Here is a 27,789-nt window from a genome sequence, read left to right as displayed (position 1 = left end):
TTTATAGGAGACTGACTGCCAGGAAATGTAGCTCAGTGGGCACTGAAGCTGTTTGTTGGCACAGTAGCCTCAGCCACCATTCTGTGCTCCACCCAGGGGCTGCAGTGAGTACCTTTACTCAAGACAGCAGTTTGTCTGCTTTACTAACTAGTTACTCTTCATCTTGCTGCCAGCTGAGGCTGTTCTTGGGCAGTAGTCACCTGTCTGCTACAAAGGGTTGAGTGAGTTAATCTTTCAAAAGCTAATAGTTCTAGATACATAGCCTACATTTTAAATGTAGAACACTGTTAGTACTCCCCTGAGCTAATCACTGCTCCTGTCTTTCATTGGCAATCGTGTCCTGCTTTTTGTCAATAAAATACCCTGGAAAGACTAAATTATTCTGGGCTATCTTGCAATTTTCAGCTTGTGCTTCTAGTAGAAGTAGTCATAGCAGCAGAAGTATTATGTGTCCAGCAACAGTGCTGGATTGTCTAAAGCATAACTTCTCTGGGAAGGACCTGTTAAAACCATGTCATGCTGCTCACAGCAATACAGTCCTAAATCTGGCAAAATGACCTTCCCTCGGGTATCTCTAGGATGGCACTTCTGTAAGGTTCAGGCAGCATACTGACTACAAAATACTTAAGCTTCGACTTAATCAAAGCATATAGAAAACAATTGCAGAAGATGACATTTTAGAACTCTAGCATATCAATGTAGCACTTTTTCAAATTCTAAAAATACTTTTTAGAATAGGTACTTCATCTTTTGATACCCCCCCACTATAGAGGGGGCTGACCCTTACAATAGAGGACAAAACACTGCACGCTTCTGAAGCACAGAGCTGGCATGTAGTTCATGGTACAGAAATGTTGCTGCATGGCCCTATGCGCCCACTTTGGTTTATAGATTGTACTTTGATCACAGAATTGTTGCAGAAGTTTAAATCCCACCTTATGAATGAATTTGAGGTTGAAGAAGCTTTTCTTTTTAGTCAAGGATTATAATAGGACTTACTAGAGTGAAGGTACTGAAAAGCCTGTCTTAAAGAACAACGTTCACTAATACTAGAACAGTGTAAATCCAAGTTACTCAGAAGCTTGCTGGGTTTTAGGACTTGCAGACTAGCATTCCTTTAGAAAGTTGCATTTTTTCACTACTCAGCCCAGTTGCAATTGACAGTACACCACCTGCAGCAAGCTTTCAAGAACAAGAACTGGGTAGTGAGCAAAGAAAGGTAATGCACTCCCCTTCCAGTAAGCTTTTTTTAAAGTCGTTGCTATGTGCTGGCACTTCCAGGAGCTCAGGCATGTTGCTGTTCTAGCTTTCTTCCAAAGCTATATGGTGCCCTCGAGTGGCTGAAGCGTGCAACTTGACCTTCTATAACTTAAAATACAATTGAGTTATCTTCCAGGTTCCTGCTCAAGATTAACTGAAATGGATAACTTTACATGATTAGTTAAGAGAATAAAAGCTTTAGTTAAAAACAAATCAGCCTTCAGGAAAAAGAACCTTAGTTGTCAATGAAGAAGTGGTGTTCTGAGCTGGATCATGTTTAGGCTATGTTGAAGACTACTTTAAGGCTCTAATGTTCAAAACAGTTTTTTACGACTTCAATAATAAATCTGTAAACACAAGCTTTTACCTGTAGTTTAATATTTATATACTGATGGATAGCACCTAGAGGCCCCAACCAACATTTGAGCCCCCTCAATGTCTCTGCCCCAAAGAGCTTACAGTCTAAGTAGTCAAGAAGTAGGAGAAAATAATAACCATGCTTTCTTTTGTAGATCAGTAACTCTGATCCAACACAGGTCAAGTGATTTACCTGCTCTAAGGCACAGAATGTGTGGTGGGAATTAAAACAACATCTCTTGAATCTCTGCTGCAGGTCTCAGTTAAAAGATGCTCTTTCCTCTCTAGACTTCCTTTCTCTTAATAAAAATTAGCCCATTTGGAAATCTCAGCCTGAAGCTGATTAGTTCTCCAGGTCAGGGTGAGAGCTGCAGGAACAGAACAGAGAACAAATCTATCAGAAGTGTAGCTATTTCACATATTTTCATTTTCTGTGGTCCTTCACAGGTTTGGGACTTAACGCTGCCACAAGACTAGCTGTTCTGGGTGCTATATACCTTAGACTGGAATGTTATCTCCTGTCTTAACACTTCAGTGGGCTTTGTTTTACATGCTGCGAGAGAAGGCCAAATCTTAGAAAGAAGCACTGGTTATACACTACTGGAACAAACATGTTCTGCCCTTTCCTAGGTCCCCATATATGAACACTTGGTGGTGAGCACACGACAGGGCTTGGTAGGGAAGGCTGGGAGAGCTCTTTCCTTTGGGAACTCCTTGACCTTAGCATCCATTCTTCTGCTTTTTGGGGCTAGGGAAAGGCTGCTATGTCCATTTTAGGCTTCTGAGGAGCCAGCAGTGAGATAAGGGCTTGTGTTTATAAGAAGAGACTTACTATTTTATTTCAGCTTTGGTAAAAAGTTCTTGACTTGGAGGTAGCAGCAGGTTCAGTTTATTTCTATATGCATCAGCAAACCAAAATAAAATGAGTTGAAGGATGCACATTGCTGAGTTGCCCACTCTCTACCAACATATATAACTGCAGCTAATTGGAAAAAAAGACAAAGCTATTAATATTTTGCACTTTAAACTAAAGAACTTCAGTTTCATACTTAGTTGAAAGCTTTTGAAATCAGCACCAATCTCATTGTACAAATCACTGGCACCTGGTCAGTCACCAGTCCTATGTCTTTTGTCAGATGTGCATAAAACAAGGAGATTTCTGATGCTCCGTGTTTACAATAACTGAAAGGTAAGAATGAATAGCCATTAGCAGATAAATTACTTAACAGTAGTCAATAAACAAATACACTTCACCTGTATAAAGCGGTATGTTAATTCACAAGTTAAGTTGTATTGATAGTTGAGGTGGCGATATACAACGAAAATATTAAAGTAGCATCACTTGAAAAATAGTCTTGCTTTGTCAGGGAGCTCTGTTTATACAGAAGGGTAAATGAAACAGCACTGACCATAGAAGCTGAACAGTCATGCATACAAAAAGCGATCACTTTTCAGCTATTGCACAAGTCGTGACACTCCAAGACATACACAGTAGGAGTCTTTTGTTACAAAATGACATCAGAAAGACTGCATGCACCATCTTTCAAGGCCTTATGTGAACTAGACATACACAAGAGTTGCTGTATACTGTAAATACATTGTGGATGTGTATAAATTCACATAAGATTAATTTGTAAATAGGAAAGTTTCCACCAGCTTATGCTTTATTTTATTCACAAGGTTTCTTAGCATGTACACTATTTTGGATAAAATGCATGACACCACTTCAGAGTAGAGGTTTCATGTAAGGATAATCTTAAATGCTTTGGTAACTGGATATTCCCAAGGAACAGGTTTTGTTAAACCAAACTGATTACTAAAATGTGACTGTGACTTTAATTCAGGAAAGAAGGATATAGAATATGGCTAATAATTTCACATATTTTCACAAGATAAAACAACCTTTTCAAGTGAATTGGGATTTGTAAGCACAAATAAAACCACTGATAGCAGGGTGTACAACATTTAAAACCCTGATCAAAATGACTTCAGAGTAATTGTGCATTCCCCAGATATATCAGGTTGGCAACTGAGGAAGGAAATGAAATATTAAATGAAGAAGTTGGCATAAGAGGGGTAAATTCTCTCTGTACCACAAGTTTCATAATAAAATACTGCCATATCTTTTAATTTTAGACATAAGCATTTTTATATCAGTCTGGTTTGTTTCTAAATGACTGAAAGTTTCAACTAAAAAGGTGTTTACACAATATACACATTTCATTACTTACAAAGAGAAATAAGCTTAAAATTTCATATTAAAAACCTGGGATACAGTAGGGTTAGTAGCACCATGAAAAATGTTTTTCAAAACTGCAGTCTTGTTATTTTAAACATACTCAGTGCGTCATGTTTTTCTTTATTCTCTTGGTTGATCAAAAAGGTGCCATTTTGGTACAGGGAGAGAAATGAAAACTTTCATCTTCTGATCCTTTGTGAACCTCAGGTGTTCTTTTCTGTTTCCAAGAGGTCAGTTCTTTCATCTTAGTCCTGTTGTCAAATATGTACCGAACAACCCTTAGTTTGGCACATGAGTGAGGTACACTTGAATTTGCTTGGTTAAAACAGTTTGGATTTGTTTTTTCTTTTCTTTCTGCACAGTAGCACCATTGTTGCAGCTGGAAGACAGTGCATCTTAGGAATTTTCAACTGTTTTATAAAACATTCTCCAAGATGTTACGTCTTCTTCATGCAAACTTGACAACGACTAATACGCGTCCTCAAGTCTCCAGCTTTCAGTGTCTCTGACTGAGGTTTACTGGTAGACAGACACAAAGGTAAGGTTAGGTTAGCTTTTTCTTTGTTTGCAGAACTGTTCCTTTAAACTACTTCATTCACAGTTTAAGATAACACTAAGTACGTACGCAGGGAATTAGTCATGTATTTGAGAGTTTTCACAGAATCACAGAATTTGATTCTTTTCCTTAAGGTTGATCTTTCTGTACGTCCTCAACACCAGATGACAGATGCTCAGCTGTGTCCAGTGTCTCAGTATGCACAAGGTGTGCTAACCAACTACTTCAGGCTAGCATATGACGTAGCACAAACACCAGCATGGAAGGTGAATTTTGTACATTTAAGACAGTATTTCTGGGGTTTTTTGTTTGTAGCCTTTGGGTTTCTAAGCTAGAAGGGGACCTCAACTACTCAAAAAATACAGCAACAATGAGATTTGTATTTAAGTGATGGCTTTATCAAATTATTTATTTATATTCTGAAAGGGTAAGGAGGTGGAAGATTAATATAACAAATTCATGTAATATGCACGTACACAGAGTAAGTCCAATTCTTAAAAGTTTCTTCTAAAAAATAGAATAAAAAAGCAAGTTGTGTTTATGGAAGACAGAAAATAGTAGAGACAGAAAACTCAAAGGTGCATGGTAGTTATTAGTAGGCAGTTTTCACTAGTGAATTACCACTGATCAACTAACCTGAAAACTTAGAGTGATGACTATTTAATGCACATTAAGTATCACAGTTGTAGATGTTACACAAAACCAACTTGGGAGCCACTACTGCTGTACACCACAGTGCACACTGCCAGCCCTGTACCACAAAGCTACGTTTTTCAGTTTGGTGTCAGTGGGAATATTTATGGAGTTTTTATCAGTACACAAACAGGGCAGTAGCAATTTGTTCTAGGAAAGAGATGACTTTTTTGCTACTCAACTTGAGGTTTTGCTACTCAAGTTGAAAGGGAAAAAGTTTGAGGAGCTGAGAGACTCCAGCCAAAATGCTGACTGCAGAGAAGCTGAGGACAGAACGTCCATTGCCTTCCTTGCAGCCAAAATGTCATCCTAACTCTTCTGCAAAGTACTGGAAAAAATGCTTGCCATGGAGGGTATGAAACCTCCTTCACACAAGACTTAAAAAGCAGGTCACATGAACATCTGTCTTAAAAGGTTTAAGCAGAGTTGATCTTGCCCTTCATGCCTGTCCCTTTTATGTCTCTGAACTACCTGTTCAAATATTTGAGTCTATTGAAAGGCCTGGCAAGAAAAAAAAAAAAACAACAGAATTGATCTTTTAGGCTCCAAATACAATAACTACAGTAAGACTACTTTCAGAGAAGGTACTGCTAAAGGTGAATAAGAATTGACATAAGAATCTGACTCCTTGCAAAACAGAATGTGCCCTAGCAAGTTTTTTCATAATATTAAAGGCTTACCAAGGAAACGCTTGAAAAACTGGTTGTGAGGGGGAAAACAAATTAAATTATTTCCCTATACCCCTGTAAACAAATAATTTTTGATCTTTGGAATAAATTCTGTTTCCAAAGCTTTCATTCTGGAATAAAGCAATATACAAGAAACAAGTTTTCTTACCTGAACATTTCTGACACCTCTACAGTTGCCAGCCAGAAACTATATGAATTGGCATAGTAATTACAAGTGCCACGACCATGGCATTCAATGAACGGAGCTGAGCGGAATTCTTCTAAACAGGATCCAGGCGATGCCAAGGCCTGTCCAGAGCCCTCTGCTCCAGCACTAGTGTGCTGGTGTAGGGGTGGAGGAAAGAAACACACAAACAAGAATCTTACAGTAGGTGCTAAAAATTAAATAGCACAGCATTCAATTACTAAAAGAGCCACTGTTCATTCTTGGTTGAGATAATGCAGCGTCAGACACCTCCATAAATATCAGTTACGCTGGGGTCTGTGTACTGGAAAAAAATCACTGTTAGTCTTGGCTACCATGGTTAGTAATTGAAGGTAAAGGCTTTTGAGTGACAACCACTGTAGTTTTTAACAAACTCCTAAAAAGCAGCTAGGTGAGGACACAAGTGGGTACGAGCCACTTCTGGAGCAGGAGGCAGTTCTTACCATCATGAAAGAGTAACCAATCCAAAGGGAGTCCCAGCCTGGAGGACACGAAGGAATCTGAATAGTCTGACTGTGGACAGCTATCACCATAGCAGGAGCTTCACACACAACACATCTGGACACAGGGGAAATAGCAGGAGAAGCATGTGATATTAAAATATGAGTATGTTTTATTAAGAATTCTTACACAGAGAAAGGCAGAAAAACTGGCCTGTGAGAGGCTGTCCTAGTAACCTAGACTGCTACTTCTCACATATTTTGTAACAGCAATAAGACGGTATTTTAGAGTGCAAAATCTGCCTGTATTTCCACTAGCAACCATTGGCTAAAATACTGAAGCAGTTCCTGAAACAAAAACTGGAAGCTCGAAGTCCCCAGGTGAACACCTTAATTCTAGAGCCAATAGCTCTCATGTTCTCTTTCCTGTCCATGGCAATCTTGCACTGCTGGTTACATAGCTTCCTCAGTCGAGGAGAGCTCTTAACAGCTTTTCAGCCTCTAATTATCACTGCTGCACATAGACAGACCTTTCAAGACAATTAATACTTCAAAACAAGGTATTTTCCTAGTATTTCCCAGAGCAAACCATGCCAGACTCATGTCCTAATATCCGACCAGCATGTTGGAAATACATAGGTAAGATGTGCTCTTTATCCAGATATTAAAAAAGGAGAGCCGATGGCCCGCTTTGTCTCACCGGCTAATGAACGGCTGGATGCTCTGCCCAGTCAGCGGCTCCATGCTCATCGGCATTGGCTCTGGAGTTGATAGCCAGTAGGAATAGTCATTCCTTGATGCAAAATTACAAACGTTGTTGATGTTGCAGAACATGAAGGGCATGGTGCTGAAACGTCTAAGACAGCTCCCAGCAGTACCTACAGAGTAAGATACATAAAATGTGACAGCAGAGTTTTCACTTCATTGCTTTTTATAGCAATTCTTTGAGAACAGTAATTGTGTATTCTTCCTCTCCACCCATGAGTGCACAGAATGTGCTATCAAACTGTCACATGAGGGAAAAACTTAACTTCTCAGTTTTGGTTTACATTCTTTCATCATAATGTGCAACCTCTGGAGGTAGTGGATCTTAGTATGCATTTCCCCTCCTCATCTAAGAAAGCTCTAAGACGGTCATATCTTCTGAGAACCAGAGCATTTGAAGAAGGAGCTACAACCTCTTTCCCCTTAAAGCCAGAGCATAGAGAGTATCTCACCCAAATCCTGGCCATGTGCTCTCTCATTTCCTTGCACATATAGAAGAGAGAATCCATCATATATTCTTGATGTTCCTTGTGGACATAGTGGTGTATCCCTGGTCTGGCTGTGCCGGGTGATAAGGAATCCGTGAGCAACAGAAGCTGTTCCAGGAGGGCCGGGTGGGCCTTGTAAGCCATCAGGACCAGGAGGTCCCTGTATTCCTCGTGAACCTGTTCGCACAAGAGAAACACGACACAGAGTATTTAACACCACCATTTCTTGCTTGTTTAGGACTAATGTAGCTCTGAAATGTAGCATGGTCTTGTGATTAATGTGCTTGCGAGTTGGGGGACCTGGGGTCTGCTGACACTATCTTCCTCAAATTATTTTTTCATGTAAGTTTGGTTAAATCACTGAGGCTGTCATAGCCAGGTGTAAAATAGTGCAACTTCCCTGTGTTGTAGGAGTATTGTGAAGTTAAACATGTTCAGAACTGTGAGGCACTAAGATAACAACTGCAGTGGACAGGACAGCCACTGGAATGAGTCCAAATCACCTTCCCAATTCCAGAACGTATTAATCTGTGTATGCAGCTCAGTAAGATAATATTGAAACATCCTGATCAGGATCACAAAATAAATGGCAGAGCCAGAAGCAGACACAAGTCTCACTCTAGGGCATGCTATGATAACACCTGAGGCAAAGCCCACCAAAATTAATAGAAAAGCTGCAGTCAGTTTTGGGTTACAAAAAGTGGAAATAGGCTAGAACAACCTTGACTGAGAGAAAGAATGAGTCATGTGACTGAGAAAGGTATCAGAAAAGGCATCTGTTCTTGAACAGCAAAACTATCAGGAAATAAACCCACAAATATTTAGACTATGTTATTCTGCAGTCATTCTTATTTACATTTTTTTCACTAAAATAATGCTAACATTTCATAGAGCTACTCAAAGGAAAAAAGGCATTATGGATTTTTGTACTGTTTTAACTATTTAAATTCTAATACTTTTTCTTGCAAGTTGCAATACATAGCTACTTAATACGTATCATCATCTTTAGAAAATTGTCGCAGTGCCTAGTCTGATTTCTTTTATCAAACTGTAATTCTACGCAATAGCTGCATGGTAGCTGATCTCTGTCCCTGGTGAAATTATTTCCTTTATGAAGTCCGTTTTTGCCCCATTCATGATTTCCATACAAAATTAAAATTAGTTTACCAATTTCTCTTCTGTTTCTTACTATCATCATTATCTCCTGTGCATCACCTGTGCTGCAAAGGGGGTGCCATTAAACTTGAGATAAAGCACTTGACAACACGCAGTGACCAATGATGTGTTGGTTCCAAGAATATTGCAAATGAAAGTATGTTCGGCTGTTTGTAATATTTTTGCATAAAGAAAATACTAAAATTATAATTTTATTATTTGCATGAGGCAAAGATCTCGCTTCCCAGTATTAGCCTGCACTCATAAAAGGGAGCATCTTTTCCACTGGGTCTTCAAAGGATAAACACCATACCTGGTTGGCCTGGAAGACCTCTCTCTCCTTTACGTCCTACTGGACCATCAAAACCAGGTAGTCCATCTCGCCCTGGGTCACCAGGAAGACCAATTGGACCTAGAATAGACAAATGAATAATTGAAATAAAAGCTCTCGAAATCTCACTGAAGAAATCTTTAAATTGTCTGGGACTCATCTATTGTTTCTTCATGATACATTAGACAAGAAGAGACCATTAAATGAGATGTATATGGTGGAATCCTACATTTATCTATTACCTCTTGCTGAATTCAGTAACTTGTCTCTGCAGCCTATGCCAAGTGACTTGCATTGCACCCTGCAGTCAGCTATACTGCTTAGTCATTTTCTCTGTGGCCACCTAGGATCATACCTGGCAAGCCCTGTGGCCCTGGCAATCCAGGTGGCCCTTTCGACCCAGGCTGTCCCGGAGGTCCCGGCGGACCAGGGTCACCTTTGACAACAATGCTTCGTCCAATGGTACCTGGTAAACCTGGTGGACCTGAGAGAAAGCAGCTTAGTATTAGATAAACCAAACTGGAAGACAGCATTAGAAATAGTTCCTGTTACCATTAACGCAAAGTCAGAAGCCAAGAGCTCTATCAGTGCGAAGAATAACTGTATATATAAGGCAAAAAAAGTGCTCTTGGTGACCCCTTCCCTCAAAGGACAGCTCTTGCAGGGGTTAATGCATGTAGACTGGATACAGAGTATAAAGTATGGTAGGATTACTTGTAGGGCTAAAAAGTATAGCCTGGAATTGTGTTTAAGCTATTGTTCACTTTCATTGCTGGCTGAGACCAACTCAGTCCTACATCTGTGTAACAAATTCTACTGGCACGGAGCAAAAGTGACAATACCGCTACCCAGGACTCCTACCTGGTGGGCCTGGCAGTCCTTGACTGCCTGTGAGGCCAGCAGGTCCTGCAGGTCCAGTGGGACCCTTCATACCTGAAACATCAAATTCAGACAGTTATACAGTGAAAGAACATGCTGTCTTACAAAATCTACTGCAAGAATGGCCAAAATCAGCTGCCTTTTCTCCCTGAGCGGCTGTTATTGTGTCTGGAGGTTTTAACTTGAAATGCTCGTTAAATACCTGGGAATACCCAGTTAAATACCTGGGAATCCTGGAACGCCTGGAAGCCCGGGGTCGCCCTTCATTCCATTCAGACCTGGTCGACCAGGATCCCCCTGAACAGAACAGCTTCACGTTATTCACTCATCTTCTTAGGAGTTTCAGAAAAGCAGAGAAAAGGTGGCTGGGGGATGAATAAGCACTGTGGGTCTGTGACCTGGTGCTTTGAAGGGCTGATGCCATGCACCCTGCTCACTGCACTGGGTGCTGTCAGAGAATGCTGTAACATGAAGTGTGAATTCACAGCTCCAGCTCCCACGGGAATATAATGGGGACATCCTGCCCAGATACTGGGGAATAATTAAGGAAAAGACCTTCTTACTTGATAGAAGACAGGGTGTTAGCTACCACATTTTGGCTTTTATTGTACTATGATAAACTGCATATTCCACCCAAATAAATTCAATTTTTATTGCATTTTAAAATAAACCAGGGGAAAACTCCACTTCTTGTCCTACCTGGCGTCCAGGTGGTCCTTGATCTCCCTTTTGACCAGTCAGGCCAGGTGGGCCAGGTTGACCCGGGTTCCCCCTTTCCCCTTTAAGTCCTCCATTGCCTGGTGGCCCTCGTGGACCTTCTGGGCCAGGTGGACCTTAATGTGGCAGAACAAATATATGCACAGATCAGTACACATCAACCATTCTCCCCCAGTTTGTGCCTTCAGCGTAAAAAAAAATTAAAGATATTTTGGCTTGACTTCCCAGCTCTATTACAATGCTGAATTCAGGATAAACTAAAAGGAAAAGAAATAGAGGGATTATTTGCACTACCCAAATCAGGAACAAGGCTCCTTATCTAGCTGATGCAGAGAAGCAGGTCTTTCCAGAAGGCAGTGCAACTCACCTGCGGTAGCAGCTTACCAGTGACCAGACCAGTGCCTTTAGTAGGAGCCGAGAAACCCAAAATTAGATGGTACAAATATCCCCTCTGCTGACCTGCATACATTCACCATCTCTTAAGTGCTATCTTAACAGACTGAATTCCCTTTGAAAGCCAGTCTGAACAATGTAAAATATTGCTGCTTTTTTGCTGTTAAAATTTAACACGTCTACTGAAGAGCCTGGTATATAGTGTCTATTGACTGCTGGGCAGCAGGAAGCCCATCATTCTGCCTTGCCGAAATAATAAACTGAGTTGCAGAAACTGCCTCTGATGGATCTGTCTGTCTTTAGTAGAATTATGCTGTGAAAATCTAGTAGAGGAACTGTGCTGTGTCTTTAAATATTTTCCCTTTGCTACAGCCACATTAACCCAAAGGAAAGCAGTGGATTTATGAGAAACTTAGGTATTTGGAGAACTGAAAGATGAGACCCCCACCTCTATGCCACCATATAAATAGAAGACAACCAATACTAGTTTGTGGCAAAACAAACCATAAGCAAGTGCAGCAACAGCTAATAACATTTTACAAGTTAGATCTCATAATTGAATTAACAAAAGGATCTCTTTGCAGGACAGTGCTATGACATTCTACCCTGTGGTACAACAAATCTAATAACATTTATCAGTGTGCTGAATTTTCAATTATTCTGCAACCTCAAGTAATTTAACTTCTCCTTTGACACCCTCATAGTCTATATTCAGTGAATAAATTTGATGAGCTGTATTTCTTGCATGCAAATCTGAGTATAGAATTCCTTTCAAAATTTTTCTTTTCAAATCAACAGCAATTTTGTACCAGATTTCACACATATCCTGTAGCAGTTTCAACTACAGAAAGCATCCCATCATGCAAGGATTTTTTGGGTTCATTTAGCTCTTTTATACCGGTCTAGTATTGTACACATGCAAAATAATAATGGGTTACCATCTGAGGCATGCTAAACAAACACATACAATCTGCAGGGTAACCATAGTCCTTAGACAGATAATCATAGAATTACAGGAAAACATCTGTTTCTCTTACATCAAGTGCAACGCAGTAAAATAAATTGACCGAGTTAAGAGTCTAACCTGGAGGACCTGGAAGGATCAGAGTTCACCAAAGCCCAATGATCGATGTTAGAAGGGTCAGACATCACACAGTACAAAACAAGATTACTAGTTAGAAATAGTACAGATGACAGCATATACACTACACAACAACCCATTTCACCAGCATATTTTGTATTTACAATATAATCCACATGCATGCATAAAACCATACATGAATACACAATGATATGTATTTTCAGATACAAGTTATTCTGGTGACTAGGCTCTACTAAGACTAACTTGACACTTCACTTAACAGCAAAATTAAAGCTTTACTAAAGAACGTGTTATTGCTTTAACATTACAGCTGAGGTCTGTGACTGGTTAGTCCTACTCACAACAGGGTTTGAACTATGTAACCATTTCACTGACAGTAGTCAATGTCACAGGGCCTGAGAGCTTGGCAAATATGCAGGTAAATTGTGAATGACAATTTACTCTTGAGCAAAATTCTGCTTTGGGCAGGGGGGGAGTGTGATTAACAGAAGGACTTCTCACCGCTAATCAGGTAGGAGCCTCAACTATCTGTGAATACAATTCTAGGACTGAAAAGTAGACTTACACCCTCTTCAAAATGGTAAGGAGGACTGACATGGATCAACAGGGCTGCAAATGCTATAAGCAAAAATACAGCAGAACTTACAAATTTAGAATGAGTTGTCCTTACTGTTAGCATTATTTTTTCTTGATAAAAATACCCCAAGATGCTAATTTACCTGTTTAAGATTATTATGGAGAACAGCACATTAACAACATCCTTAGAAGAATCATTTAAATGTCCTCATTCAAAAGGTAAGCTGGTTGTCCCCATCATGCTCCTGAATTAATACATATTTTAGCTCCTGTGTCACTTGCATCTTTCATGTCAGTGAAATGATTTAAATATATCAGCATATCACCATGCAATTTGCAGCTAAAATCTAGAATAAATACACGTCAGGTTTACCTCAATGCCCTTTCTTACATATTTGGTAAATGATTTTAAATACTAACTGTAATACAGTTGTTAAAAATAATGACATGGACATTTCATTATTACTGTTAAGCACTTATAAACTATATTTCACGGTTAGATAAGTTTTGCTATGATTTATAAATCTGTCCTATACCTGTTGATGACTGAACTCTGGCTGAGCACAGTCATAGGGTGGAACAAAACATGAAGCAACCGATAAATTCCTCTCTGCATACCCAATGATGGTAACCCTCTCTGAAAGTGTGGTTAGTGCTTGTGTGACCACAGTTTAATTAAAAGGTAAAGCCACATTCATTTTTTTACATGACTGCAGAAAGCTAGGATTCAGCCATCAGGGGCTATGACATTTGCTGAGGACAGCACACTAACATGTATTCCTCTGTTGAATTTTCATGACAGTTCTTTGCTTCCTGAAAGTCATCATAGCAAAACCTAAAGACATTATTATTAAATGGATATACCAAGTCATTTTCAATCTAGACACAGATGTTAAAAAACTTTGCAAGAGCTGGCTTGTGCTACATGCTGATATGCTAAAATAAGCTTGTGAAAACAACCATGTTCTTACCAGTCCTGCTCCACTGCCCTAGCATTAGGGAGGGGAGGGCTGTATGCTTCATATCATAAAATACATGTTAAAAGGAAGAGCTTTCCTCATTTCCTCTAACTGCTGGTGAAGCAAAACAATGGAAATAAGGATTTCTCTGCACTGGAAAGTTACAGTGCTAAGTTGGGAATGTAAAGCATCACTGTTACTCTGTATAAATCTTCCTGCAGACACTGTTGGTATAAAAGAAGCATCTAATTTATTTAAGTCACTTGAGAGTGTCCAAAATCAACAGTAGCATGTGTTACAAAAATGAATACTGTCACTTGCCCAAACTGCAAAACACAATTATATAGCAAAGACATGGGAGGACAGCGCAATATGCTTTTTTAAAAAAAGATGAAAAGCAGTATATATTGTTTTCAACTTCGCTGAGAATCAATATACTAAAACAAGTTTCACAGTTGGGGACACTTATTAAAAGCCTTGCAAATCTGGACCCACATGATCTTCCGCAATGGGGAGAGCAACACTGTGTCCTTTCAATGTCAGTCCTACAACAACGTAGAGGAAGAGTCTGAAAGCCAACTTGGAGCTTTTCTTTTCTACCACAAATTAAAAGGTAAGTCTGAAAAATGACTCAGCATATCTACATTTAGACACTATAAAAGTATGTACATTCATCTTCATGCAAAGTTATTATTTTGGAGTTAAGGGGCTAACCTGAGGGACCTGGGAGTAGGGGGTCAGAGTTCACCAAGGTCATCATTAGAACAAGGGGAAAAACATCAAAATTGTTAGAAATATCAACAAGCTAACATATTCAACTAAACCTTTCTTTTTAGATTTAGCTCAATATTCCTTTACATACAGTATGCAAAACACCAAACTATTATTATTCATAGCAATGAAAATAGACATGTGGAGTAACAGCAATGTTGTGTTGCCCTGGAAATTGGCTTAATTTTATAACCAATTAATAAATCTGTCCCAACACCATCTATCTATGTTTGTTTTAGGGGCAACTCAACTGAAGTCAGAGAGCTACATCATGTTTGACTTCATTGCTTTTACTAATCTTAGAATATACCCAGAAGTCAACAACAAACAGTATACGTATACAGCTTCTGGTTTTATTTATGTCCCTAGAAGGGGGGTAATTTGACAGCCACACAGCTGCTTTTATGACTGACTGCCTTATGTTGAAATGTTACAAAATCAGCATTCCAACAATAGACTGTGTTATCATTTGGAACAAAAGGCTGGAGTGCCGATTGTACCAGAACTGCAATAATAGTTTGGTTTATCCACATTAGTTCACGGATAACTGAGCAAAACAAATGCTTCACTTTATACATTGCATGCAACAAAAATGGAAATAAGAGAAAGAAAGAGAGAAAGAGAGAGAGAGAGAGAGACAACATGGCTGAGCAGAACCTCACTGGTTGTTTTCCCCCTACCAGTGCTCATAAAACTGCACAAAATGAGTCCCACCATTCCTCTACTTCCCCAGCTGATTAGAGGCAGTAAGCACCTGATTTATACAGAGAAATGTGAACAAGATGAGAAGCTTCATAAAAACTCCAGCGCTACAGCAGAGCACAGAATCTCACTTGGTAGTTTTATTATACATCAGGAGCTGCTTAGCTGGTTTACTGTTTGGTGTGGTTTTTTTTATTTGGTTTTTGTTTTGGGTTTTTTTTTTTGTTTGTTTTTTTTGTTTTGAGTTTGGAGATATTCTCTCTATAGGAACCTTTTAAAAATGAAAGCCTATACTCTTATGGACCAATCAGATTCTCATGCCAAAATTTTAATTGCTGTACCACTCTACATACAGAAAAATTATCTTTGGAAGATCTTGACATCTAGGATGTCTTAGGCCTTTATTTGGGCATGCTTAAATTACAAAGCCCAAGTCCAGCATCCCACCGTCTCTTATCCCTTCACTCCTCCTCCCTCTTGCCCCAGCTGCAACTCTAACCACAGTAAGCAGAGCTGGGATTACTTGTCCCATACTCCTACGTGTCAGTGAGCAACTAGGCAGCAAAGGACAAGGCCACACAGAAAGTGGAAAGCAGATTAGGACTACTAACTTGCTGCAGGGATGCCCCACTGACTGGTTAGAGCCGCTGAGGCACAGCAAAGAGTAAATTCCTCCAGGAGAAAGGGAGAATGCATGCACTCCTCCTTCCACTAACCAGATAGGAAACCAAGAAGAAATTGTGACTGGCTGTGAATTATTAACCCACTGGGTCGTTCCACACCAGTCACATAAAAAACAGGTTTAGGCCACAACACAATTCAAGTATTTTTGCTAGGACTAAAAGAAAACCTCATTATACTGGCAAACAGCACCCCAGTTTTAAAGTGTTATGAATTAAAACCAAATGTTGTTTATAATGACTCATTTTTTAAATGCCATTAGGACAGATGAGTTCATAGCCTACTCTGCACAAGAGAAAAGCTCATACTACCGTTGAGAATAATCAAATATTACTCAATTCCAGTTCTAGTGAAAATATTTTGATAAAATTCCATTGTAGAAATGTTTTTCAGTGGGACTGCCTTCTGCTGTATCAGAAGCAAGCATGAGGAAAAGCAAATCTTAAAATCTTTCCAAGTGTGTACTGCAAAACTAAACTCTCCCTTGATGACCCAAAATAAACAATGTATGTGTAGCAGCTATTTTGAAAATGTCCTGACTCAAAACTTAACTTTCCCCAAACAAATCTTTGAATAAGAGAAAAATCTGAGGTCAGAGTTTGAGGGCAATAAATATTACTTCTCCATTAATATGCAAAGAAAAAAATCAACCACCAGCTTGGTTTGAAAGTAGTCTCTTTTAAGGAGAATATAAAGCACGTTGAGATGAGGCTTATTGGTGGCAAAGTACTTCTGGATTCAAAATACAGCAATAAGCTTGAACCAGAGCTGTGACAGGTTGATTAGAGGTAGATTTTTCAAGCGCAGTATCTAAATGCAAATAAACATTCTATGACACAAAATAGAAATCAAATTCTAATACACGCCAGGGAGTTGCTCAGCAATGTTAACTCAGTATAGTGTTTTTTTCATTCCCAGAATTAGTTGGTGCAGGAACAAAATGCAAACATGGAATGGAAAGATGAACACTGCATGATGGTGCACTGAGTCCATGGGAGCCACATGACACAATGGAGCAATGACTTATGTTACATGACACGAGGATGAAGAGGCAGCTATCCAATTTGATCATGCTGTGATGCTAGCGTGAATTTGATTTTCATGACTCTTAAAATGATGGGGTTTGTTACTTTTGGTTTTTTGTGCGCGATGACATTTGCTGATCACGTGACAATACTGCAAAGGTATCAGATGTTCAGAAGTCGATATCGTGCTCGCTAGATGATTACTGTGACAGCATGCGGAGAATCTCCCGTTTATTAACGCATTAGATTTTTGCTGCTAGGTATCAGAAATTAATAGAAAGAAAGGCTGTTTTATTTTACTCTCTTTGTTACTCTTGGGAACAAAATCCTCTGGTTGCCCACAGACATTAAGACCTATGCCATGAGGCTTGAACTTATCCATCCAAATAAATTGAGAAAATTTAAAGGCTGATAACCTACCAGCAAAATATCAAAGTACTGACAGATGTTGATAGGTATGGCTCACGCTTTTACCTGGCCTTCCTGGAACACCTGGTGGGCCAGGGCTACCTTTAGGACCTTCCAGAGGTGGCCCTGGTAATCCTGGTGGACCTGGTGGACCCTGTAGACCAGGAAATCCCTGGAAACCTGGTTCTCCCTTCAGACCTGGAAGTCCAGGGGGCCCCGGTGGGCCAGGTAACCCCAGTTCTCCTTTTTGCCCTGTAAAACCAAACAGCCATGTTTATGAATACTGTTACAAATTGATAGGCAAAAAAGTCCAAATGTCAATTTACAGAGCCATTTCTCTCTCTTGCAGAAGGTGCAAGTCTGGCCGCAAGTCACCTCATTTGCACAGTGAGACAGTATAAAATTGGTCTAACATTCAGAAAAGAGTTAGGGGTAATAATTCTTGCAGAAGAAAGTGCTATAGCTTCTGACATATTTAAAGATGTTGCTGTGTCTCACTTTACAGTGATGCTGTAATTCATAAACATTCTCTGAGTTTGTAAGCCTACAAGCAATGTTTTCAGTGAAGAAATCTGTCAATATTAAGGCTTCATCTTTTTTTCACACTGCTGAAAGTTAAGACATACTTGCAAAATTTTCAAAGAAGTTTGAGGAATTTAGGAGCCTTAATGCTGTTGGAAAGTAATACAATGTAGGTTGTGAAGTTGCTTCTGAAAATACAGCAAGCAGCTATATTTTCAAAGCAGCTTAATTTGTCTTTTGTTGTATGAATGCTTTATTTACTGAAACAAATCAGCGAAGTTCTACACAATGCAGCAGACTATTATCCTGAGTGGATTTATGCTGTCTACATAATTGCTAATTTATAAAATTCAGTAGTCAGTAACAAGTGTCTTTATCACCGTGGTTAACTGAAAACGGTCTGCTGAGAAACAAAAATACATTATTTCAGTTGTTGCTATGGCATTCATTTGTTGCAAAACATACAACATGGCTTTTTTTTTTCCGGTGCATAGATATATTGTACATTCAACCTTTTTAACAAAGAACAACAGAGAAACTTTACCTGACAATCCTGGGAGTCCTGGAGGTCCTGGGCGCCCAAAACCTGGTAGACCTGAAAAGAAACAGACTCAGTTAATAATGAACATTTAGCTTTCAAGTCTCCAGGAATAGGAATATGAGGCTGAGAATGATGAAAGTGCAGTTTGTCTAAACCTGATTCCTTCAGAGTACCAGGATTCTCATTCACTCACCAGTCTACACCAACACTAGAGGTTTTGCTACAAAGTGCGTCTGTAACTTTCATAAAGTATTTCCATCCATTCCCAAGATACTCTTTCAGATTTTGGGAGTTAATACATTTGCATTTTTGGTTGGGGTTCTATCTTTAAGGCAGACATTACACTGAAGCAATAGTTACTGTGGAATACAGGAACAGGGGCTGGTGTTGAAGTCAGGTAATAAAAACCTAAGACCTGATTAAATTATTGTCCTGTGCTTCATTGACAGCTTGAGAGCTCCCTGAACCATTCAGCATCTGGGAAGCACAGAAGCAGATTTGAAGGTGTGTGGGCAGTTATAGGAAAAATAGAGAAAGAAAATCATAATGCAGAGTGAGGAGGAGAAATCAAACAGAAAGGATACCTAACCTGGTTCGCCCTTCTGACCAGCTGGTCCAGGGATACCATCTCGACCAGGCTGTCCCTTCTCCCCTGAAGGACCAGGAGGGCCAGGACGACCAATATCACCTAAAAGGGGGATAGAACACATTAGCACGCTAATGCCTAACCTGCAATAAAAAAAAGCAACCTCCCCCTGACTCCCCACCATCTGAATCTGAAGTTGTGACAATGTCATAACAAGTTCACAAGGGTGTAATCTTAAAATTAAAACCTTTTTCTCTCCCCCTCTCTCTCCCCACTGACAATTTAGAAAAGGCTTTTAAGGGCTGTGACCTTTTAAGCAGTTAGTGTTTGCTAAAAATAATATAATGCTTCCCTTTAGGATAAGTTAGAATTTTGCTCCTACAAAAACAAGTTAGACCACTGGAATACTTAATATAAATAGAGCTGGTAAATACTGAAACAGTTAACTTCTTGTTTCAATAGCTAATGATATGACTATGACCGCAGACACAAGTCGTCAAGAAGAAGTTAAACTTCTTTCTTTTCTAATTTCAGTGAAATGTGTGCAGTGGTGTTTGAGCATTCACATACACACAAGATGCATTTTTATGATGTTAAAAAGATAAGAAGAAAGGAAGCGGCTTCACGTATTATGTTCTCCACAGAAGCAGCTGACCTTTGCTGCACTGTTCATGCTCACCTACTGGCCCAGGTGGTCCAGGCAGGCCAGGATTACCTGGAGGCCCCTCAATACCTTTTGGTCCTGGAATTCCTGGCGTTCCTGTAAAGTACAGGCATTTCAATCAAATTAAGCATAAAACTGGCTTTTCAGCAGATCTTGAAGTGCTATAATTTGGGGTGCCCTGAGTAACAAGTGAGCTAACTGTATCAAGATACTGTACGTATGCTCATTTTGCAAATTTACAGCTGATCAGGGAGATGAATTATAAAGCAAAGACTGTACAGAAACAAAACATACTAGCACAACTGTCTTTACTGCTACTCTCAAGATCTTGACTTCTTAATTGTTGAGCGCCCATGGCCAAGGACACAGTGAGTCTGGCAGTCTGCTAGGAAATTACCATTTGAGACAGGTGTTTCTGCTTGACAACAAATTGAAAGCATTATGAACTGTGGTTGGATAGTCCTTCCCCAATCCTCTTTTCCTCTCCTGAAAAAGGATCTTCATAAAAATGGTGTTTAGTTAGAATTTACATCAGATTCCCACCCCTACAGCATGAACTGAGAGGGAGGTAGGAAAAGCAATCAATCCATTGCATGATATCTGTTCTGAACAGCACCTGAGCCTGATCAAGGTAGCGTCTCAAATACACTGTTCCAACTGTTCACAGTCTTTAAGGTATGACATGAAGCAGAGGTTAAAAACTGTCAGGTTCATGGCCAGGTTTTGTTCTCTTCTAAGCTTCCTGCTGCCATGACTACACTGTTATAAATTCCCTAACTTCCTACATTAAAGTAGCTCAAGCGTGCTTGTAGAACAGCCTTTATTGTTGCAAATGCAGCATAGGTAAAAAGCTTGGTTTTTTAATTGAGAATGAAAGAACTGACATATACACATAAACAACTGCTATTAATTTTTTAGAGGAGTGCAAAACCTAACTTCATTATGTTTCAGAAAGACATTTCTTTAGAACATATTTTTAGACAATAAATGCTATTAAAGAAGCTCAGTTTTCCTGATGACATATTTTTGTTGATTCATGAAGGAAAAATACGGAGCCAAATACAGGTATTTTGTGGGTCGGGGGAGGCGAGAGTGACTGCTGTGGGGAGTGGAGAGCTAACACAACTGCTGCACCCCCTCAGAGCAGATGAATAATTTCAGAAGGCACTCTCAAGTGATGCATTCACACACTCTTGCAGTGACAATTCCAACAGCACAAAGCTTAGAAGCAGCAGATTGATAGAAACTTTGAAAGAAGCTGCAGCCCTCCACCGATTACCTACTGTGTTTAGATGCTTATACCAATATAAGCAAGAGGGAAAATAAAAAAAAAAAAAAAATCCTGCTCAGAATTACCTGGGAATCCAGGAAGGCCTGGTTCTCCTTTTGCACCTGGACTGCCTGGAAATCCAGGCAAACCAGGATTTCCAGCTATACCTTTACTGCCTGGACTACCTGGATATCCAGGCAAACCAAGATCACCCTAGAAAACATTAAGCAGAATTAAGAACCCAGAGTAAGCCCTTCTAGTATGTTCCCAGTCTTACTATCACAAAAAGGTCACCATCACATTGTGTACGCTTCTCCTTATATCCAGTTAATTTTCATCTTCTCACACAGAAAATGAATTGGAAATAGCAATTATAAAGATTTTAACAGTTTCCCCATACAATTTCGTGTAGGGTATCAGAGCTTTTCCTCAGAACTGCATACATTAAAAAAAGCATTCCCTTTTCTTTCAGAAGAGACAGATACTTTTACCCCATGATAATGCAGAAGAAAAAATGAAATCTGTGGAGCTTTAATCATGCAATGTTTTTTTCTAAATTAATTGCTGCTCAACATCAATTGTAAGGCATCAGTGAAGGCTGCTAGATATTCTGTAGGTCTTTGTCACTTTTTTGTGGGTGACAAAAAGAATGACATAGGTAAATATTAGTGCAAATGTTTTATATAGACCTACAAATTTTAAGCAGCAGTAATCATGATATATTGGCTCCTCAGCAATTTATTCTTAAATGCATATTGTGTTAATTCTTTTAGAATTAACTACATAATTAGACATGGGAACAATTATATTTATTGTATAAATCCCTACCAACTACCAAAATGTCAGTGGGTGTCACAGTGCAGATTAGGCCACTAACTGAACCCAACTTGAAAAGTCTGGTAAACAATGTTCTCCTTTAACCAGATTAAATTATATATAAATATTTTCACCTTTAAAATTAGAAATTTTTGCTCTTACCTGACAAGAATAAACTACAGTCAATCCTACTTGTTATTAATATATTTATATACATATTTACATTTATACATAATATTTATTACATTATAGTAAAAAAAACCCAAACAAACAAGAGGATCTCATTTCCTCATGGAATTTTGTCTTGAAGAATTCTGTAAATGTACCTTTGGTCCAGGGAGACCAGGAATACCGATGCTTGAAAGACCAGGGTCACCTTTGTCTCCTTTCAATCCAGGAAATCCTGCAGGCCCAGGCTGCCCTGGACGTCCTGCTATTCCTTGGCTGCCTTTAATGCCTGGGGGACCTGTCCAAAAGATAAAACACAACTTTTATAAATATAAATAAAACTTCTGCAGTGGTTCAGAGAAATCACTCAAATTACAGCAACTGAACTAGAAAGGATTAACAAATTAACTCGCTGGCTTTGAATACCTAATGTGGTTTTATTTTTAAGAACAAAGTAATACAATTACCTAAAAATCTGTCATGGCTTCTTGCATGACATTTCTAAGCTTTCTTTTTCTATTCTTAATTTACACAAATCCAAATATCTCATTGTAGTATCTAGGCACAATTTAATATTAGAATCCTCAGAAACTGTAATTTTTGTTTCAGCAATCTTTCTAAATAACAGAATTGACTTTCTCTTTTGCTGGCATCTGATGTCTGTCTTCAGGTGGGTTTACAGAATCATCTTTTTTCTGAACTTTCACAGAGTGGAATCTGTGAAACCAGAAAAGTATGAAAGTTACAAAATTTAGATCATTCTGCTTCCACATCCATAAGCACTTTACAATAATATGTATTTACAATATATTTGCTGTTTGCATTTTCTGTTTTAATGGGTATTTCCAATTTCTTACATACTATTTCAACAAATATGGTGTAGGGCTTTATGTATTCCTCACCTGCATTGCCATTTAAATATATTATTAGATACTGCACACAAGCAGATTCACCTTTGTACTATATAAAAGGATAACACTAGACAAAATGAAGTAAAATACAAGAACAGAAACTAACCTGGAAGGCCCATCTCTCCCATGGCACCTTTTAACCCTGGAGGTCCTGTTGGTCCTGGTTGCCCTGGAAGCCCCGTGTCTCCCTTGATGCCTAGGAAAGTTGTAGTTTTAATTAATGGCAATAATTAAGAGTTTCTGATATGCATTCTCATATGAATATGCTTGTCATATAATTACAAAGGCAATGGATTTGGAGTTGCTTTAGGCCTCATACTGCTCCTACACACTTTTTCACATCCATTGTAGTGAAATATAAACATCTTCAGTTTGTTCTGAGCCAAGATCTGATCAGGGCAACTCTTCTGTGTTGAAGATTAGTCTAATGAAAAGGGTCAAATCTCAGTCCATGATTTGACTGAAACAACTTAGTACTGGTGTTACTTGGTATCTCATGACTTGTTCTGCAGAATGAACACATTATCTCTTTCTCATCTGCAATAGGTATTCAGTAGGTTCTATTATAGAATTGAATGCAACCTACTATGCTCAAACTAGTCTGAGTCCTGGATGGTTAAAAAAATTCCCCAAGCCCAACAAGATATTTAGAGCAAGACCTACATTAGACATAGTAAGCAAAGATTCAAGATTTCAGATAAATTGTTATAGCTGTAGGAAGAAGCAGTGCAAAACAGAATTTGTTTTCTTGATCCTTGCAGTTCTTTAAAGCAAAGATACAACATCCAGACAGCCTTTACAATACATTCATTTGGCCACTTGCAAAGTATGAGTATGATGACTAACAAAAGAAATAAACATATGAAACAACTCCTGTCGGCAGATCCTGCAGTCGTGTTGCTTTCTCAAGCAGCAAGCACTTTTCCAGTCATCCTAAAAGCTATCCTAATCTTCGATGGGATCAGCTTAAAACTGCTTTTGGGTCTGGTAGAAGGAACGAGCAAAAAGCATGCTGTTTGGATAATGATTTTAAATGTCCCCAAACTGTGTTGCAGCTTTAAGTGTAAATTCCTAGGCTTTGTTTAAATATACCTGGATTAATATCCTAATCCCATGCGATAAAAATGCATGTAAATTTTTACATATCAAAGCTGCCCATCTGAGGCCTTGTTTACTTACCTGGCAATCCTGGCACACCTGGTGGGCCACTAAGTCCTGGTGGGCCTGGGTCACCTGGGAGACCTTGATAACCTTTCTGTCCTGATAAACCAGGAATACCTCAAAGGAAAAAGATACATTTTATTGTTATTACTATTACCACTACTGTAAGTTTCCTCTTTTGCCTTAAGAGATCAGATGTAGCTAAGTGTCTTAGATCAGATGTAGCTAAGTGTCTTAGGATCCTACCTAGGCTTCATAGAAATTAATACAATAGATAAATTAGCACAGTAATGGATGGGCCAACATTAGAGAAAGGCATTCTGGTTCTCTCTACGGCAGAATATTTTTACTCTTCTCAACACTAAGTTAGAGTTCAAAGGAGATATCAGAACCCTTGGTGGGGAAGGAGTGGGAAGACAGCAAGTGAGGAGAAAACAGACTTGAGTCAACTGAGCTGCCAGCTTCCCAAGTAGAAGACATTTAGCTCAGGGGAGGGTAAGCTTACAGAGAGAGCATCTGGAGGTGATGCATGAGCACACAACCTGTGCAACTCCATCCTACAAGGCAAAGGCCCAAGGGCCTTTGAGACAGAAGGAATGCAGCCAGTACAGCAGCCATGACTATTATCTCTCATCATGCTTAGGAATAACACCTAGAAAACTGAATTGTAATTGTGCTGAAAGCACCTTAGTGCTATTACAGTATCTCCATATGCCAAATAATAGTAACAGTTAGTGAGCAAGGGCATTGCACACTAACCACCATAGAACCACTTAAAAAAAAAAAAAAGGCTAAGAGACCCTTAGCTGCCTCTATATTCTGAGTTCATTTTTTTTCCTGTAAGAAAGAATGAACTGTAATAGATTCAGTTACAGGTCACTGTTATCTGTAGAGTACAAACCACCTCCCCAGACCCACATGCAAAGTTCTGTACCTGGAACACCTGGCTCGCCTTTTTCTCCTTTTGCTCCTAGCTGTTTCGGATCAACTTTTCCAGGCGGACCTGGCAGGCCTGCTTCACCTTTGATGCCTTTCTGTCCTACCAGTCCCGGAGGCCCTGGCGGCCCAGGTAATCCATTATTACCTACAGTAAGTACAGACAACAAAAGGGAAAAAACCCATAATCCTTAAGGTAGGCTAATGTACCTGTCATGCTTTCTCTTGCATAGGAATTCCATGATTTATTCATGAAGCTGGAATTCACTAAATGATCAGTCAGTTTATGCAAGGTTCTCCACAGCACCTTAAGTCCTGGAAGAAAGCCGAGTGAGCGGACTGCATGGGAATGTCTGTATGCTGCAGTCAGTCAGCTCTGGCCAGCCCAGCTCCGAGGAAGCAGCTCTCTATGACCCACATCAAGAGAGCTCCCCGAGCTCCATCACACTGTGCCACTAGCACAGAGGAGTTGCAACAGCTACAGCAGCTTTGGATTCACAGCCTCCTTGTTCTGGGGACACGAGTGGGTTTTTCTTCTACCAAACTCTTTCGAAATTCATCAACAAGGGAGGTTGGGGAAACATTGATAGAATAGTTTCTCTGTGATACCTATAGAGCTGATTCTGGATGACTTCATAACCCAAAGCTACTGATTTCCTTCTTTCTGCTGCTTAAAGCAGACTTTTACAACATACTTCTGAAATATTGCCCTACTTCAATGCCACCAATCCAAAGGTAATCTTTTAAAAATAGCTAACATTTCATGACATCAATTAAAAAAAAGTGACTGACGCTATGGCTTAAAACTGCAAAGCAATTCTGAACATCAGCACTGTCAAAAGAAGATAACCTAAGCAGATCCCAGTAATGAAGATCTAGATGTTAGTAATACAAAGCCTCTTTCCACACAGGACATGGAAAACAGCATTCTGCATTCTTTTCAGAAGCAGATTAAACAAACATTACCTTTCAAGCCAGGCAGGCCATTTCTTCCAGGAGTTCCTGGAGGCCCTGGAGGACCAGGAGCTCCCATGACGCCCATCTCACCTTTGGCACCTAAATGCATTGAATCACTGTTGTCATTCTGAACAAAAACTCAAAACCTATCAGTACCTAACTTCTACTTCCCTGCATCTCTATGGTATTTATTAACCAGGACACGGATATAAAGCCTGTTTTAAGGGAATCACAAGCACTCAGTTCTTGTATAGATCTAAATCAGATAAAATGACACTTGAAAATTGTGGCAAATTTTCCACAGTTAAGTCCTGGGAAGAAAATTTGCAGTGCACTGTTCTTTATGGTAGAAAGCATATTTATACCTACCATAAGTTTGGTTCCCTGGTTTGAAACAGAAATACTTGTTTGAAACTTGAATTTATTGGAAGCCAAAATGACAATTAGGTATACACTACTTTTAGAATCTTTTGTATCACCTTGTCTATCTGAAGACAAAGATTCCCAAAATTCACTTGAGATTTTTATTCCAGAGGGTGGAACAGAATATCTTAACTGAATAGTCCTAACACATAAAATAAGGAAATTAATATTTAAAACTATGCACTGGATCCAATTGATAGCATTTGTAATTATTTCCTTTAAACCAACTCTATTTCTAAATTGTAGCAGTGACTAGAAAAAAAAAATAAAATCACAAAACAGAGAAGTGTCATAATGTTGATGATCAAAGTAACATTTGAAAGTTATGAAACAGAATAATGTGGAAAATATTTGCATCAAGTTACAGGGAAGAGTGGAGAGGTGACAAGGATTTTAATGCAACAAATAGTTATAACTTTTTTAAAAAAGTATGAGATGTAATGGTTACATGTATCCAACTTCAAATGGATAGGATAAACATTGAAGCTCATTAAGCTGGCATGTCCAAGCATAAAGAGCATCCACCTGTAACTACAGTTTGGTCTTTGTCCACAGGTAAAAAATGTCAACTTACCTGGAAATCCAGGTATTCCATCCCGGCCAGGTGGTCCAGGTGAACCCTGAGGCCCTGGGAGACCAGGGGGTCCTGGATATCCTGGGGTTCCTTGGTCACCTGGAGGACCAGGAACGTCGAAGCCTGGAGGACCTGGATCCCCTTTCTCCCCTGGAATGCCCTGCAACCCTAGACAATGTTGTTAAGACAATCTTTTAGCAAAAAGTAAGGCAAGTCTGAGATCTGTGTATCTCTGGGCATAGTACTGTAGGAATAGCTAAGTTTTATCTGCAGTCCATTCCTAGCACTGATGAAAACCCTGCAATTCTTCTGAAGCCATTTTTTTTTAATGGCTTCCAGGTGTTAAAAGGCCATATTCTCCTGAAGAGAAGCATTAATAAAATTTTACCAAGTTGTAGCAAATGCAATGCAAAAAAATCTCAAAAGGAAAACAACAATTCTCTCCAACAACCCTTTAGAAGTCTGATTAATAAAACAAAAAGCCAAGATTGATTAGACTGATTTGTACTTTATCATCAAGAATTGAGATTCTTACAAGTATATTTCCATTAATGATGCCATTTTACTACGTTCTAAGATAACATCAGTTGAATGTTTTTGAAGGATAGCAAAAGTCTGCATTGCATTACATTTCCCTGAATGAAGAATATGAATTGTCAAAATATGCTTAAAATTGTTTAATGCTAATGATACTGAGCTTGAGGCACTGCTGAAGCAAGCAGACAGCTTTTTTCCCTCCAGTACACTGTATCAGTGACGATACCCACTCTGGAAATGTAGTTGACAAAAAAGGATTATTCTTAAATCTGAAGCTAAGAAAATGCTTTGGTAAAGAAACCACAGTACCTGGGGAACCTGAGGTTCAAAAG

At 39.2% G+C, this 27,789-nt stretch overlaps 1 protein-coding gene and 1 long non-coding RNA gene across 2 annotated transcripts in view; one reads left to right on the top strand and one right to left on the bottom strand.

Moving 5' to 3' along the window:
- Positions 1-1,616: 1,616 nt before the first annotated feature.
- COL4A5 (collagen type IV alpha 5 chain) overlaps positions 1,617-27,789 on the bottom strand; it is an 85,482-nt gene continuing 59,309 nt past the window's right edge. Inside the window, exons 31-51 of the mRNA XM_074835297.1 lie at positions 26,921-27,088; positions 25,933-26,022; positions 24,965-25,114; positions 24,049-24,147; positions 22,976-23,065; positions 22,117-22,256; positions 21,061-21,187; positions 19,720-19,800; positions 19,044-19,142; positions 18,458-18,508; positions 17,458-17,643; positions 10,757-10,890; positions 10,282-10,354; positions 10,040-10,111; positions 9,534-9,662; positions 9,161-9,259; positions 7,657-7,869; positions 7,140-7,317; positions 6,443-6,557; positions 5,943-6,115; positions 1,617-4,375 (exon numbers count right to left, since the gene is read on the bottom strand). Of these exons, the coding sequence (XP_074691398.1) occupies positions 4,294-4,375; positions 5,943-6,115; positions 6,443-6,557; positions 7,140-7,317; positions 7,657-7,869; positions 9,161-9,259; positions 9,534-9,662; positions 10,040-10,111; positions 10,282-10,354; positions 10,757-10,890; positions 17,458-17,643; positions 18,458-18,508; positions 19,044-19,142; positions 19,720-19,800; positions 21,061-21,187; positions 22,117-22,256; positions 22,976-23,065; positions 24,049-24,147; positions 24,965-25,114; positions 25,933-26,022; positions 26,921-27,088 (2,549 nt within the window). The 3' untranslated portion in view covers positions 1,617-4,293. The remainder of the gene's footprint in view (positions 4,376-5,942; positions 6,116-6,442; positions 6,558-7,139; positions 7,318-7,656; positions 7,870-9,160; positions 9,260-9,533; positions 9,663-10,039; positions 10,112-10,281; positions 10,355-10,756; positions 10,891-17,457; positions 17,644-18,457; positions 18,509-19,043; positions 19,143-19,719; positions 19,801-21,060; positions 21,188-22,116; positions 22,257-22,975; positions 23,066-24,048; positions 24,148-24,964; positions 25,115-25,932; positions 26,023-26,920; positions 27,089-27,789) is intronic.
- LOC141927909 (uncharacterized) lies at positions 4,307-17,451 on the top strand. Its single transcript, XR_012624618.1, has 3 exons — positions 4,307-4,394; positions 14,260-14,417; positions 16,877-17,451. It is a non-coding gene; the product is annotated as an uncharacterized LOC141927909 (long non-coding RNA).

Source organism: Strix aluco, chromosome 10 (assembly GCF_031877795.1).
Source record: "Strix aluco isolate bStrAlu1 chromosome 10, bStrAlu1.hap1, whole genome shotgun sequence".
In the NCBI taxonomy this organism is placed as follows: domain Eukaryota; kingdom Metazoa; phylum Chordata; class Aves; order Strigiformes; family Strigidae; genus Strix; species Strix aluco.
This window is presented reverse-complemented; position numbering and strand designations above follow the sequence as displayed.